At 41.0% G+C, this 16,611-nt stretch overlaps 1 protein-coding gene across 2 annotated transcripts in view; it reads right to left on the bottom strand.

Moving 5' to 3' along the window:
* Positions 1-9,007: 9,007 nt before the first annotated feature.
* LOC147885460 (Tetratricopeptide repeat (TPR)-like superfamily protein) overlaps positions 9,008-16,611 on the bottom strand; it is a 107,390-nt gene continuing 99,786 nt past the window's right edge. The window contains exons 11-14 of one of the 2 annotated variants that reach the window (XR_015543436.1): positions 16,027-16,232; positions 15,793-15,923; positions 9,797-9,902; positions 9,011-9,657 (exon numbers count right to left, since the gene is read on the bottom strand). Coding sequence is in view for 1 of the 2 variants with exons in the window: in XM_087396498.1 (XP_087252624.1) it covers positions 9,885-9,902; positions 15,793-15,923; positions 16,027-16,232 (355 nt within the window). In the remaining variant the exon portion in view is untranslated. Of the gene's footprint in view, positions 9,903-15,792; positions 15,924-16,026; positions 16,233-16,611 lie in introns of both variants that reach the window. The other variant, XM_087396498.1, reaches the window with a different exon arrangement.

Raw genomic sequence — 16,611 nt, 5'->3', positions numbered from 1 at the left:
TAACAAGTGAGAGTAATCCATTAATATTCAACCCCTTCAAATAGAGTATCAAAGTGGGAGTCAACATAAATACTCACATTCATACTAGTAAAATGCCCGAAATACAAAAAGATTCAAGAAGAATCTCCAACAAATAATTCATTCCTATATGGCAATAAATGGAGATATTCTGCCACAAAGTACTCCTCAAAGTTGCCAACGTCGCATTTTGATTCCATTAAATCACGCCAAAGATTTCATAATGCAAGTCCACGGGAGAGGTATGTCGGCCCACCTGACACCATCACAACAAAAATGAAGGTTAGAACAATGTATTTTTGTTGTGGAAGCCAGGCTTCAATGCCAGCATATAGTTAATATCTATGTCACTCTAACTAGATTAGCAACAATGAATCCATCTTGGCATTTTAATATTCCAAAAGTAATTAGAGGTTGGCTGTTAAAACGTAATCTGGGATAGATTTAGAATAGTTTTTGAGTAGACGTATATCCTATGTACAAATAAAATAGACCACGTACTATCCACTAATGATTGTTGATACATATGCCATAATCAATACCTAAGTGTACCAAATCATGGCCCATATGTAGATCTCGGTTAATCTCCCATAGTAAAAACATTCTGCCCAATGCATAATTCTCATGGTCACATAACTCCCATGGCTCCTTATATTCCATCATTTTCATATATAGCGGTATGGGAAGTCATTAGTCTCGGTGAAATTCTCTATAAGGTCTTAAAGGGGCAATAGGAATCAACTGCATAAATCCCAACATTATTAGAGTAATCTCCACAAATAGTCAACAATACTCTTCCTGATATATTCCTAAGTGCTTGGTGTTTGTCAATATATCTCCTTTTTAATATTTGGGACAATAGCATCCACCCAAGAAATGTAAGTCCTAACAAGATCCAATGCATGCTAGGCAAGTATCTCCAAGGGGACGATCCTTCATAATTTAAAATGCCTCTAGGCATAAGTGCACCCAAGGGAATGCGTATGCACACCCAAGAATCACAAGGGCCCCAAGGGGAACTCTGTGTGTGTGTGTGTGTGTGTGTGTGTGTGTGTGTGTGTGTGTTAGGGCTAGGAATTCACTGCTGGAATAGGTATTGGTTCTGTCCTGGTTAATAGAAATCTGAATTTTTAAAAAATGGACAATTCTAAAAGGTCATTTCTAAAAAGATGGATCTCTTGGCGACTGGGATGAGAGTTCCAGTGTCAAGGATTGTTACTTGCATCCATCCAAGAGAAGAGATGTTAGTATAGACACAACTACATCTTGGGACTGCAGGTGTCATTACCCTTGACTACTTGTTATCGTAGTCAGGAACACCAAACTGCAGTTATCCCAAAGATTCAGCATCTTGGAAATATGAATTTAATTGAGAGAAAAACAAAAATATTGAAGCAGGCTGAGAAGCCTACTAAGATAAATTAGGTTACGAGGCCTAACCCACAAGAAAATTTATACATATTAAACTATTGTCATAATCCTGCAAACTTGCTTTTTAAGCACAATCATATATATCTCAAGGAGGTCCAAAGGGAACACTTAAGCATAGCATATGGAGTGAAGATTTGAATATTACATTACTATGGTTAATGTTCTGGACTATCCCATCATTATGGTTAACCCATTTAAAAATTCAAAAAAAGGAAAGAAAAGAAAGGAAAAACGTCTAGTAGTCAACACATGAGTTGCAGGCCAAGATAAGTTAGAAGATATATGCAAACTACCAAAATCAGTCTATGGGCGCAATGGTTAATCATAAATAAAGTGAGGAAATTTATGGATATAAGTGGAGTAGATGTGTGTGTGTGTGTGTGGAATGTTGGGCTAGGGCAAGGTATGCATAGCCACCATTAATTGGTGGTAGGCATGACATGACATTCACCTATATGTAACAGATTAAATAAAAGTATGCTTAGATATAGAAAAACAGCAAACATAATTTGGTTTAGGACATAAATAATGCATAGATATAGACATGGCCCTAGCCCTTTTTTTTGGGGACTATGGTGTATGCATGAGACTACTTATGCAAGCACACTATCAAACCATCAAAGCTTCAAACTTTCATAAGACTAAGGAACTACCCACAATAGACCATTATTATGGATCTGAGTGACCAAATAGACAAGGTTTAAGATTTATTGATAAAGAGACTTGCAATCCTCTAGGGATGTCACTCTATGTATCTTAGCTGAAAGGTTGCCCTTTCTTATAGGATCACGCATAGTTGATAGTTGGCAAAAGGAGATCCTTCAAGATCCTTTTGAATGGTCCAATCGATTAAGAACATTCTTAAATCTATACTTTATAAAGCTACAAAGAACCTTCGAAATGCTACAGACATACAACTTGGCCATTCAAGAAAATAAGGGGCCTTTGATATATCAGACTTCAGAAAAACCGGTTAACAATAGGTGCTTTGGATAACAGACAACAGTTGGCAATCCAACATATGGCTAATGCTCAGCCATCTAATCATATGCATCACGGAGTTCTATTTCAACTAGAGTTACCACTAAACCCTAATAAGTCCCCATAAAAAGCATCTATTATACCTGATATGATCGGTACATAGAGAATGCAAAGGATGTAAATAACATTTAAGCTAGTTGTTGTGTGCACCGTAAATGGACATAGCATGTGATTATAAGGCAAGAAACCATAGAAGTGGTTACAGTTTATTATAGACAAGCGACATCCAGCAGAAGATATTTGTGGATCGAATCAAACCTAACAACCTAGACTCAGTAGAAGCAAACCAACAATTGTTTGCCATGTTTTAAAAAAAATCGTGTGCGTTTGTAATGAAGATAGGGAACCAAAACGAGCTGCTAGATAGGATGGTACCATCACGTAGCTATACTGCATAGCAGTTGCCATGAACTAAGAGTGGTTATGGCAGCATGCACAAAGTTTATAGAGGGAGCGGGACTTGAGAAGCGGATGGGGCATCCTCAGCTGCGCCAACTGCTTCAGGAACTATGATAGGAAACGAATCGACAGCGTCCATCTCCCAGTGATCTGTATGCTGCAAGGATCAAGGATTTGTCAAGAGAGTGTGGAGTAGGAGGGTGAGAAAGAGAGGAAGTGAGGGACAGTAGAGAGAATAGAGAGGTGCGGGAGTAGAAGGTAAAGCTGCAAGATGTGAGGATAGAGAGGAAGAAGCAAGGGAAGTGGTGCGAGCAGAGATGGTGATGGAAGGAGTCGAGCGTAGATAGGTAAATGGAGGAGGGAAGAGACTACCTTCAGAGATTGCTTTAGAGGAGCCAGCCACAAGTGAATGCTAAGTGGAGATAAGTAGCCGTTAGGTTATGAGGTAAAGGGTGAGGAGTATAGGGTTAGATATAGGCTAGGTAAAAGCTACAGGGAGGCCATTACCATAAATGCCAGTTATGGCCTCTAGCTAGCTAAATTTGTCAGTTATCCGCCATGTACCATATGTCCAAGCTCCCTTCCTGACTGCCAATTTAAAAGAGCACTTAGTCTACCTAAGAAACTGATGAGAATCCAAGGGGAGAAAATATAAATTAGTACTACACCTCCTTAAAGGTCCTCGCTGATATTTTTTACGAGAGTTTACTGGCAAAGGAATAATTATGGGGGAAGTAAGAGATTATTTCTTTTGGAGGATAGGTAACAACAATCATTCTAATAGATAGACAAGATATGGTGATATTACTTGAGGATAAATCCTGAGAGATTTACTGCATCTAAGGTGACAACGAGGTGAAACTAAGGAATTACACTTGGTTGATTTAGACCAGACATAGGAATTAAGTTATAAGTCCAATCAATGTTATATGTAGGATGGGAGAAGGGCTAGCAGGTATGAGTACTCATGTGCCAGCATATCCGCCATATAAATAAATATTAACTCATATAATTGACTGAGCGTAAGAGCTAGTAGTAGATAAAGATTAAGTGTGTGTGTGTGTATGTGTGTGTGGGTGTGTGCGTGTGTGTGTGTGTGTGTGTGTGTGTGTGTGTGTGTGTGTGTGTGTGTGTGTGTGTGTGTGTGTGTGTGTGTGTGACTTTTTCAGTTTTCACTTAACCTCTTGGCTTTTTCCAAGAGGCTACTTGTAATCTTTTTACTTTTGTACTTCATGGTGGGTTTTCATCTTTTTTGAGGTTTCCCACGCAGAAATATAAGATTTCACCCCCAAAAAAATGTGTGTGTGTTTGTGTACGCGCGCACGCGCGCGTGAGCACATGCACATGCACATGCACTTGCACGTGTGCATGCACGTATACACACACATGTGCATGGAAACACATACGTGTGTATGTATGTATGTATGTATGTATGTATGCATACAAAGTTTAATTTAACCACTATTTAGACAATGTATGCCTACACACCACCCCCAAACCCAAAAATATTAATAATAACAAATTAAAATTTTTTAAACTATCAAAACTATAAAAATGTGCAAATTACACCCGCTAATTTCCAAGTGTGTAAAAACAGATAGATCACAAAGCTAATTACACATGTAAAACATTATAGGAAAGTTCCTTAAGAATGGATTTATCTTCACCTTCAAGCATGTGTTATTGTGTTGTTTCCACAAGTGATATGCTCAAATGACTTATGAAAGCGTTTGTAATGTTATCCAATTTGATGCACCTTGTACAAAACCTCTCTTTATAACCTTTGATTTAGCATCCTTACCAACATTAATTAAATGTACTAGCTGGAATAAGCCGTTTATAACATTTTGATTTAGCTGAAATGGAATGGCATTGTTAACATGTAAAGTCCTACATATTGCACCCCCAAGACAATGAGAAGAAAGATGTGACATATGGAACCACTGTCTACGACAAGGAGATGCCATAAAAAGGTGTCGATTTCTTTGACAATATTTAGAAGCACTAAGCAAAACCAAAATGTTTTGGCAGTCATCCACTATTTTAGGTACTTGTCTCAGACTGGTCTGAGCCTCCAAATACATAAAAGGCTCAAGATGTATTTGGCTTACAATGCTAATATTGTCATCAAAATTGTCACCCACTCCTCCACCATTTACATGATATATCATGTGTTTCTGTACTCTCATTTTACTAACCATATATCTATTTATTAGGATTCATGGTGATGATTATTATTATAAAGAGTTGTAGCTTGTAATAGGAAATTGGAGACATGGGACAATTCAATGCCTTGGCTCTATCCTAACCCTTGCACCAAAGGTCGCGCATTGAAATCTTGTCAAATGGCCTTGTCCTTACATGCCATCCACAACAATGTAAATAGCATCCATACGACCCCCTACAAAGATCAATTTTGTATTGATCGTAAAATCAAACCTTGAAGCTATGTATGACCATTGTTCCACCCTACTTGGACTAACCTGATGCTAATTCCATTGAATGAAGAACTTGGATTCTAGGTACTCTTTTATTATCATTTTTACACCAAACAAGGTTAAAGGATTGAAAAAGATCACGATTCTATATGTTACTCTCAAAACTTTAACATTATTTCTACCCAATTCCACAAGTTACTTTAAAATCCATATTGTATATTATTTCATGCCATCTCAAGGTGCGTTCAATACAAGACTCAAAGGATATCCTTGTCTCCTAGGATTGTGCATGCCAAAGAAATAGTTAATCTCTAATAGGAGGGACTTTCTCCACCTTTCTTCAAATTATGTCAATAACATGTCATGGTGATGTTCTAATGATATAGTCCATGGTTTTATACTTATGCAATTCAAAACTTAGCATAAATTGCAAGCTTCTACTATGCAATTATGTCAAGAAGCAACATAGCATTCAATGCACATGATTTTAATAGTGTGATAGGTAAACCAAACGCAGTTCAAGGCTAATATGATGAAATGAATCCAGCATTTTGATCAAATCATGTGGCTATATAGACTTCATCAAGGCTAACTCACAACACTTACTCACAATGTTCAACTCTACTACAAACATAAATGGTCGTCTCAGTACTAAGCCATGACAATGATAGTACAAGCTCACTACTAGATGCTCTGGGTACACCCACACTTGCACTCCTAAGCTCACTAATCACCTTTCCAAAACTGTACTAGTTCACCTAAGACTCCTAGTTCCTTTAGGCACACTTAAGCCCTCCTAAATAGTCTAACAGTATCCTATATCCTAACCAAGGCAACCTCCTAGTCATAATGTCACCTACAATTATTGTTGTAACAATTCCTCCCTCTTAAGAAGAGTTGGCATCTCTGCGGAGAGTATTTGATAACCAATTTACGAGTTTGCTTGCACTTCTCTAGGTAGCATTATCTTCTAAAACACCCTTCCATTTTACTAAATAATCTTGCATGACTATGTCGTGTAACGCCTCTTTTTAACATTAAGATTTTTCCTTTGCTCATATAAAAGTACTTGAGGTTCAATGAGCTATCACCTTCAAAGTTATTTCTGTAAATGACTAACATGAAGTATTGGATGCACTCTACATATTTATAATAAGGCAAGACTCATATGCAAGCTAAACGATCCTTTGAAGTGTTGTGAATGGTCTGCAATACCTCAAGGATGACTAAGGACTTATGACCAATAACATTCACTCATCTTTAGGATTTTATAGGACTCGAGTGCTCTCAAATAAAATCACCTCCTTCGAACTCAACTTTTCTTCCGTTTGGATTCACGTATTTTGGACTTTTCTTAAAGTACCTTGGCCATGCTTCACCTCCTGATGCACGTCTTTAGCAATTTGAATCCTTTCTTTTCCAAGCCCTATAGATAGTGTACTCTAGGTTGAAATCCATACATCAGACTACAACCCATCATTGAATGCTTTGAGCTATATATACAAACTCTAACCGAAGACACTCTTCCCAATCTATCTATCTTTACTCACACATGCATGTAGAATGTCCTACAAGGTTTGATTGACATGTTCCACCTAACCATCCAACTGTGGGTTATCAAGTGTGCTCACGTTCAACTTTGCATCACTTATACAAGACAACCCTCCAAAACTCGCTATCAAACCTACCAATTGGTCACAAACAAAACCAACTTACCATACAACTTGAAAACACTTTTGATGAACAATCTTGTCTACTCCAAATTGTCACATTTTCTCTTGTTATAATCTGAGATCATTGTTATATCACTCACAATGCTCAACTTGTACTAAGTTATAAAAGATGTCTTGCTGCCAAGCTATAGCAATCATACCATAGACTCACTACTAGAACGATGCTCTAACATTGCTACACTAAGCCCAATGGTCACTTTTCAAAATGCATAAATACCACAATAGTTTGAGTACCAAAATCCAAGAATCAAGAACACTTAGACCCTTCAAACGAGACACTTCTTATGAATAAATATGTTCTATTGAATGCCAAGAATACATAAATAAAGTAGAGCAAGCATCTTCCTTCATGCACTAGAGATCCCATGTGGCAAATTGTAAACATCACTATGGATTTCATTATTGATTTAGCTAAAACACACACAAGCCATCACTCTGTGGATTGTAATTGATTGACCAAGGTGGCTCATGATTTGGCCAAACTGCCTATCGAAGGTGTTTTCAAGTTCTATACACTATCATCACTATAAACTTCAATTTTGCTAATACACACATAAGCCATCACACTGTGGGTAATCATTGATTGATCAAGGTCAAGTTCTATAGGCTACTAGCCAACTTGTTAGTAATCAAGATAGCAAGCTTAATAGCCACTTGTGGAGAGCTATCCTTCATAAGTTGAAAACAAAGTTAATTGTGAGCATGCCTTGTTATCCACCACTGGACAATCAAACACAAAGTGTCATTTAAATCTTGGAAGATATGCTACATGCATATGTGAGTAAAAGATGACAAATTGAGAAGAAATTCTTCCAATTGTAAAATTGCCTATAATAGGTAAAAGCATTCAATGATAAGCGATAGTCCATTCATGTTGATATAAGAGCACCACCATCTATAGAGCTTGAAAATGAAAAGGTAAATGTGAACAAATATTGAAGGATGCCCAAGATAGTGAATAAAGGCTTAAGATAGAGATCAAAGCTATGTGAATCCACAGAACAAAAGTTTTGAAGAAGATAACAAATTACCAGAAACAAAGCCCTCTAAATCCATAAAGGTCGACAATGTCCTTAGTTGTCTTCAAGCTCTTGTGGAACGTTCACAATACGTCACAAATTAGCTTGCTTACAAGTTAAACTTATTGAAGGACATAGAGTGCATCCTACGTTAGTAGACTTTGCAAAGACTCTTGGATTGCAAAAGTATCAACAAGTAGAATGTTTGATAGCCTCGTAGACCATTGGTACAAGTTGAAGTGATACCATTCAACAAAGTAAATGATGCAAAAGGAACAAAGGACCCTCAAAACAATGATCACTTTGGCAAGTAGCGCATAGAATCTTCCCAATGCACTTCTAGAGCAAGAAAGAGCCACAAAGATTTCTCTGGAAAAAAAGAAAGAGCCACAAAGATGGACATACAAAGCAACTTTGCATTCTGGCCAAAGTTATGGAAATAGCAAAACCAACATCATTCAACATATGGTTTACAGAGTCGAGCTCAACTCACACCTTACTATGATGTGGCTTAATGAAAAACTCTGTTCATGCAATTACTTAACCACATAGATAAGGCCAAGAAAGACAGGCTATGCCAAGCGAATTTGCTAACAGCATTACATACATTGAGGACAAAGCTCCAAGCAGCACAAAATGAAATATCAGTTTTGGCCCCTTCAATTGGCCCGGAGCATTTCAGAAAACTACAGGCATACATGCACCATAAATTCGTCCAAAGCAAGCATTACAAGCAGCTTAAGTGATTCACAAAAAAGGGTCTACTGCTCTAGATGCTGTCACTACTAAGCACAAATGGCAAGTGATAATTATGCAATATCCAGCTGTTGCACTTTGACAAGGCTGTCAATGACTTACTAGTGTTATAATGAACTGATCAAAGCCAGACTAATAGTTACTCTTGATTAAACACTTCATGGAAAGTATCTGCTATCTGTCAAGAAGCAATCATAACCTTGCATTCCCACGATACCAATTACATGTCATTACATTGATGGGCTTTTTTTTAGTACACTTAAAAGTCCTACAACCTGACTATGCAACTTTACAAATGTACTGAAGCTGTTCAAAAACTGTGACTATATCAGTTAAGATTGCATCCATTGCCACCAATGTTTATTTGGAGATAATGTCTGTCTTTTAAAATATCTGGCACACATGCGAAACAGGAACCAGTGTAATTGTCCTAGTGAGATTTACAGGGCACAGGCAGAGCTGTGTTGCACACAAAGGCACTGTCAAGGGCACTCCTGTATGAATCAGAGGCACAACGCACCGGATGTACAAGGAAATCCAAAACATTAAAATAAACAAGTGCAATCCAAGATCTTCAGGGCCTTTGCTGAAATGTTGTGACTAACATCATGAGGCTGTACACAAACGTACGTTCACATGTTACAGGGATTGAAAACTGAACTTCTAAGTGTAGTTGGTCAGGCAACTCTTGACCTGTATTGAAACAAATTAACAATTTTGTCTTGGAACTCCACAGTGCTAGTTCTGTGGACACCGAGTCTTTGACCACTGGATGTCAAGAGAATTTCAGGCATTCTCCAATAGCACCACACGCTTTATAATCTGTCCTTTTGAGCAGACAAAAACTTCGTTTAAGTAAAGAGTTCAGTACTTGGCCAGAAAACTGAGGCTAACGACGCGCATCACATTAAAATAGGTTTTCCAACTGACAGCAATCACTGGTTTGCACTCCATTGGTTACCTTGCAAGGTAAGAGTGCAGGTTCAATGCCTCTTTAATCTTTTCTGTCCCCACTGTCTTGCCAAACAGCAGTCATGACCAGAACAGTTTTACCTGTCAATGCCAAACTGGGCATGCCCAAGCAGAGCCAGTAGTCATACATGAAAGTCAGTTACCAAGCAGCATATGTACCTTTCTTTCCAGCATGCATTATGACTGTAGGTTCAACTTAGACTACTCAATAGTATTCAGCAGAAATCAATGGAAAAACGTCTATAACAATTATAACCACAATATCATTATGCATCACACTGCAACTTTTACAACAAGATTTGCCAGTGTCCATTTGGGAACATGTACCATGAACATAATTGTGGAAATACCATGACGAAAAGTCAAAAAGATGCTGGCAATACATGTAGGCTTTAACAGGCTTTCTCAGCTGCACTGGCAGCTATGCTAATCTGTTCCAAGTCCCCAGGGATAAGGTTGGGGCAATGTCCCGCTGTGCCCACATGGAATGTAATTCTCGAATCCCAGGATGAAATCCACCAGGCCCTGGATCTCAGGGTGCCAAATGAATGGTTGCCTTGCCATCTACCTCGTTGCACTAGGGCCAGGAGTGAGTGAGACTTGTGCGAAGGTGTCTCCAAACCTCCTCAACATCAGGGAGCCCTTCCTAGTAAACGGGAGCCTCAGAGAACCATGTCCCCCTATTGCTCGGGGCGTTTCTGAGGAGAACATGCTGTAGAAGCAACTTCCAAGATATGCCCGAGAGAGCTCTGCTCTAGATCTCTAGGCCCCCTTCAGACTGAGGAAAAATGCCCACCATGTGTGCCGATCCTCGCCCCAGAAAGTTGCACACCCATAATCTAAGCTCTCCATGCATCCTCTATGGAAGCACCAACAGGATGCAATGAACCAGGACCTGGTTTACCACCAAAGTTCTACGTACACAAGAAAGCTTGGCAGAGCTCCAATACAAAAGGTTACAGCAAACTCTCTAATTCCCACCTCGCAAGAAGCGGGTTAGATGGCAGATAGAGCTGCCTGCAGACGTCCATACCCCCGACCTCCTCTCAATGTTTTGACCTTTGAGTTTGCAAACAACATTATTTTTGTGGACGAATCAGCTGATTGTCTGGAGAGGGTTATATTCCTTTTGGATGAATATTGCATGGCGTTAGGTGCTCGGATCAATTGTCGTTAAGTCAGTTGGCTTCTTCACAGAGATGGAGCTCTCTCTCAGGAGGATCTCTAGGGGATACATGTCATGGTACGAGAATCTGCAGGGGACACATGTCATGGTACTTTGGATGATAGGTTGGGATTGACATCTGGGCTGAGCAGCAGTTTGCATTGGTCCTAAGAAAAGATCAAGTAAAGTTATCATAGGCCTTTTCAATATCCAATTGAATCATAACCACCTCTTGCCTCGAAACCCTTGCATAATCAATTCCAATTTATACATTCAGTATATTATGCAAAAAATCCATCGTTTAATAAATCAATATTTCTTTTGATGAATCAAAGTAGGAAGAAAATGCTGCAACCTATTGGCCAAGACCTTTGCAAATATCTTATACATCACCCCCATCAATCTGATTAGTCTCCAATGATGCACATTAACTGGGGATGGAACTTGAGGGAATAAATGTGCAAGCCCAATCTTCCCACTCGCAAGGCATGGTACCTATATTCCACGCCTCCTGGGAAAATAGAAATGAGAGGGGCCTCGAACTCATCAACATACTTCATGAAACGCTCATTGAAACGCTCATTGGGGAGCCCATCCCATCCTAGGCTTTTCCTTTTATGCAAATGCTTCAAGACAGATTCCACCTCATCCTTAGAAATATCTTTTCCAATTCATTCGCAGAAACATCTAATACATGGTGACGAGCCAAGTGAAACAAAGACTCTTTGGCTGCAATGACATTAGGAGATGACCTCCACGATCCGATGGACCCAACAAATGGCAACAAACTTCCATACAAACATCTAGTGGGTTCCCACGATGAGTTTTAATTGTGTTATTAATTAGTAGCTTGAGTATCCATGGGCGATTAAGCTAAGTTTTTTTGCCATTCAAACACGCGACAGGCGATTAAGGTAAGCCATAGTCAAAAAATTATGCACGAAGATTCTGGAGACTCACAAACGTTCTAGAGGGCGCCATAGCAACAATAAAGAGAGGGAGGCAGAGAGGGAGGGTGAGTGGGAGGAAGAGAGTGGAGGGAGAGAGACCAGAGGGATAAGGGGAGGGAGTGGAGCATGTTGAGCAGAGGGAGGGGCAGAACACAGTGGAGGCAGAGGGAGAGGTAGAGGGATTGGAGAGGGAGAGGGAGAGGGAGAGGGAGAGGGAGAGGGGAGAGAGGAAGGAGAGAGGCTCTTGGGAAGAGAGAGGGGAGGGAGTGGAGCATGTTGAGCAGAGGGAGGGGCAGAACACAGTGGAGGCAGAGGGAGAGGTAGAGGGATTGGAGAGGGAGAGGGAGAGGGAGAGGGAGAGGGGAGAGAGGAAGGAGAGAGGCTCTTGGGAAGGTGGCCGAAAGGTCAATTGAGACGAATTAATCACCATAGCCGTGCCTTCGTTCTGCCATAGCCCTCTGCTGTCTCCCTCCAATCTGCTCCTCTCACCCGCTTGAGTACGCTTGGAGTTTTTTTCGCAAAATTACAATTGTACTCGGATTGATTCGACATGAAGATTGCGTGTAGTTTGTGAGTTTTAGATTTTTGAAGTCAAGCGAGCCAGTAGGTGAGTACAAGCAAGATGAGTAATAAATATGCCTTGCCTATGCTACATCCTAACAATTTTCTCATGTGCACACTTTTGCTACATACGAGCAAAAAAGGCATGTGATTGACAATTAGAATCCACTAAGGCATCCATTCGAGCCACAAGCTTATATCTCACATATTGATTCTTATGCAATGAGCAACCTGGTGGGACAACCAAGCATAGCTAGCTAGGTGTTTGGACAAGAACCACACTCTTGAACCACCTCGTTCAAATCAATCAACAACGATTCTATGTGCTGCAATTTTTCATGCATTGTGAATCCCATACCAGCGAGCAAGCTTTTGGATATTGAGCATACAGCACTCCCAAGCTGACACTCCAAAGTACATGGACTTGAAAGTTTTGTAACACCTGCAACATAAACTAATGGAAAAAGTATGCTCCAAGAAAGTCTGGCTAACCTTAAGAGGATGCTTCCCAATAATTGCCTAAAAGCATCCACAGAATGGCTATGCATCTCCAATACCTAAGGGAAATGATCTGACAAAATATGATTATATTCCACCCTACATGGATAGTGACACAACCCCGCAAGATCTGACCCTAACATTGACCCGGAAACTTCTCCTCAATCCAACCAGAATCAAAGCGCAAGTGCCTCGATCCTCCGACCACCCCAGAGCACATGGGCTACAGCTCGACTCATCCATAGACCCGTATTTAACCCAGGCGTGCCATACCACCTAAGCCAGTCCAGAGGACCCTCGATACACCACCTATGATCCACCATGTAGATGGCCAGAGTCCTGGCATGGGTCCAAGTCTCATCCATCAATTGAGGAGCGCTCAACTGACTCCACAATAGAACCGGCCCTCCCTCTATATAGAAGGAAACCCGCTATAGATAGCATGATGCTATGAATAGCTCCCTCCATATAAAGCGAGCACTATATATGAATCAATCTCTATATATAGCAATCGCAGGTAAAAATAGCCATCCAGCCCTATGCTAACCCCCGGTAACCCACGTTCACCTGCTATCCAACCCTAGGTACACCATGCACATGACATACTTCCCTTCCTCTAAGAACTCACTCTTGAGTTCACCACAAAGCCCCAAAACTCTAGCTTCCCCCTCTCACCGACTATCTTCGGGCTCTATATTGATGAGATCACATCCTTTGTAGACCACCTAGGTGGAGAGGGTTCACTTTTGGCTGACCTGATGGTGCAGATACTGCTGTACGCAGATGACATAGTCTTCATGTCATCCTCAACAAAGGGATTGCCAAAACATCTAGAGGCTCTGGAGGTGCTGCAGAGAGAGAGAGAGACACTTGACAACTCTTGGGAAAACCAAGCTTATGATCTTCAACACCTCACGAGCAATGCTCCATCAACATAGCTTCACATACCGAGGTGAGCCGGTGGAGATAGTGCAGTCCTACATGTATTTGGGGGCAGTGTTCACAGGACCAATCTTCACGATGACCCATGCATCTACAACACGACTCACACGAGGGCGGGGTGCTCTGTGGCCTGATTAGAGAGGCATTGCTTCCAGGAACACAGGACCCCCCGACAAAGGGTTGGATTTTGGACACCATGGTGAGACCGACTGCCGTGTATGCAGCACCTTTCTGGAGGTGTGACATTTCAACGACAAAGTGGAAAAGATTTGAGAGGCTACAAGTGACCATGGGATCATGGATCATCCGAAGTAGGCCCTCGGTCCCACATCAGATCATATAGGCATAGTTTGCCATGATCCCTCTCCAACTTGATGCCATTTTTCGGACAGTGACGTTCTTTCACAGAGTTTGGGCCCTACCCCAGTGGAGATTACCAAGGCTAGCACTAGAGTCATCCAAACGACTGGTGGAGAGCGGTGTTGATACAACATGGTATGTACGGGTGTCCACATGGTTTGATAGCCACGGCATTCAGATGGACACACTTTCCCCCTTTTGATATAGCATGGATGCACTGCCCGAGCTAATCCCACGAGATGAGATCAATTGTATCATACGGTTGGACCTCCTCTAGCTTCATACGTCCCGAGCTTGGGGCGGAGACCAGAAGTTCCCCACCAAGATCCACTTCTATCATGACCACTTCTTGAGGGTCTAGGAGTATGGTCTCGTCCTCAAACCTCAGTATCTTGAGGAGAGTCTCACATGCATTGAGGATTGCCATCAGACAGTTGCGAGTTTCGTCACATCAGCTGAGGATTGAGATAGGGAGAGCTGCAGGCATACCTAGAGGGCAAAGGATCTGCATACTATGCATGATGGGGGTGGTTGAGACTGAGGAGCACTTTCTATGTGTCTTCCCAGTCTATTATGAGATCCGGGGACAGTATCACTGCCTCTTTCAAGAGGGGCATGGCTTTGGTTGGCTTACACGGCTGATCCATTTTCCCAACCAGGTTTGTGTTGGGCTCTATCTGATTGATATGCGAGGACAGAGATATACTGATGCAACAGACCAGAGAGCAGCAGGGATGATGCCACAGGTCACCGAGAACGACCGAGCACAAACACATGTCATAGACTTCTATAGCACACATCACGGAATTTAAATATACTACTGTGTGAGTTCCCAGCCTCTCTTTCTGTGTTTGAGCTTCCATTACGTGAGGGGAGCGTTGGCCTAAGCAAGCAACCTCTCCCACTTCATCTTTTCTATCACTTTCTAGCAAGCTGCACTGCTCCTTTGCATGGCCTCCGCTGTCCATTGTGCCCAACTGTGCTTTAGGGACCCTCTAAAATCCAAATCTAGGTTATGGGCTCTGATCGTAGTTCCTCAAGCAAAGGATTATAGAGGAAAGGTTTGTGCATGTGATAAATGCTGCATACGGCATTTTGGCAAATTCTTCAAAAGAGCAATTCAACACCAGACACATAAGCTCACACCGTGGCAATGAGAAGTAAGAAACTAACATATTCCGTCTGTGGGCATATTTGATAATAGATAAAGAAGCGATCTTTTAGTCTCTCCTGAGAGAAGTGACTTTATGTATGCTTTAGAAAGCCAAGTCTAAGGAATAGCTGTAATAATTTCAGGGAAACTATACCCTGCAAGTGGACATTAGATGCATTCAATGCAAGTTAGAAGATACCTTCTTTTGTTGGCCAGGAGGGGGGAGGGAAGAAGAGAGGAAGGGGAAGGGAGGGGGGGGGGGCGGGGGGCAGGGAGAGGGGGAGACATGCAGACATGATTACCTTTAAAAGAAACAGATGATGAATCAAGCTTGGGGGGGGTTGAAATATGCTGACCTTCAAAAGAGACAGATGTTGAATTGAGTTTTGGGCAGCATCAATACGCCTTTTATACTCATCCATTTTTTTTGCCTCGTATTCAGAATTTTCAATTTCCTTTGACGCTTCACCCAATTCTCTATATAATGCTGCATAGCAGAGCACAGTCATTTGCAAAATATGACAGAAGCAATATGATCAATAAATTCAATATGCTACTGACAGAAAGAGAAACGTAATGACAATATATACCTGTCAGCTCAGAAAGTACTCCAATCTGTGTTGGAATATCATGTAAAGCTTTTGCTAGTGTCAGTGAAGACTTCAATATATCACAAGCTTGCCCCGTGTCATGCAGTGCAAGGGCCAAGCTCCCAAGGACTGTTAGATACTGTGATACAAGTTGATGATTTCCTAGTTGCTTATGAGTCAATTTTAGACCGTTTGCTAGCCTTGTCCTGCAAGTTAACAGTGTTACTATGCTTCATTACTAGTACAGAAGCAAGAAAATGTAAATAATGTAAAGGACATAATGACATGCCAACATTTTCTCATCAAAGCATGCATCCCAGCTGGGGCAACAGAGCTGAAAGGAAACATGTTGAAAAGCTAGAAATATTTATTAGAAATGGCACACATATTCACCCTGAAAAGGCAGATAGTCGAAACTAGAGCAGAAACCAGTGGCGTGAAAGTGAAAGACAAAATACGAGATGGGTGTTAGTTCAATGCACCGTGCAGCACATAATAAGCTCAAATCCTAATACATTACAAAGTGTGCCACTGCTACACGTAACTGTTCCTTTACTATTTTACCACATTGCTTATGGTAGGACT

Source organism: Dipteris shenzhenensis, chromosome 25, assembly GCF_047967505.1.
Source record: "Dipteris shenzhenensis isolate YYH24624 ecotype China chromosome 25, Dip_SZ_1.0, whole genome shotgun sequence".
Taxonomy (NCBI): Eukaryota; Viridiplantae; Streptophyta; class Polypodiopsida; order Gleicheniales; family Dipteridaceae; genus Dipteris; species Dipteris shenzhenensis.
Note: the sequence above shows the minus strand (reverse complement) of the source record. Positions and strands in the feature narration are given on the sequence as shown.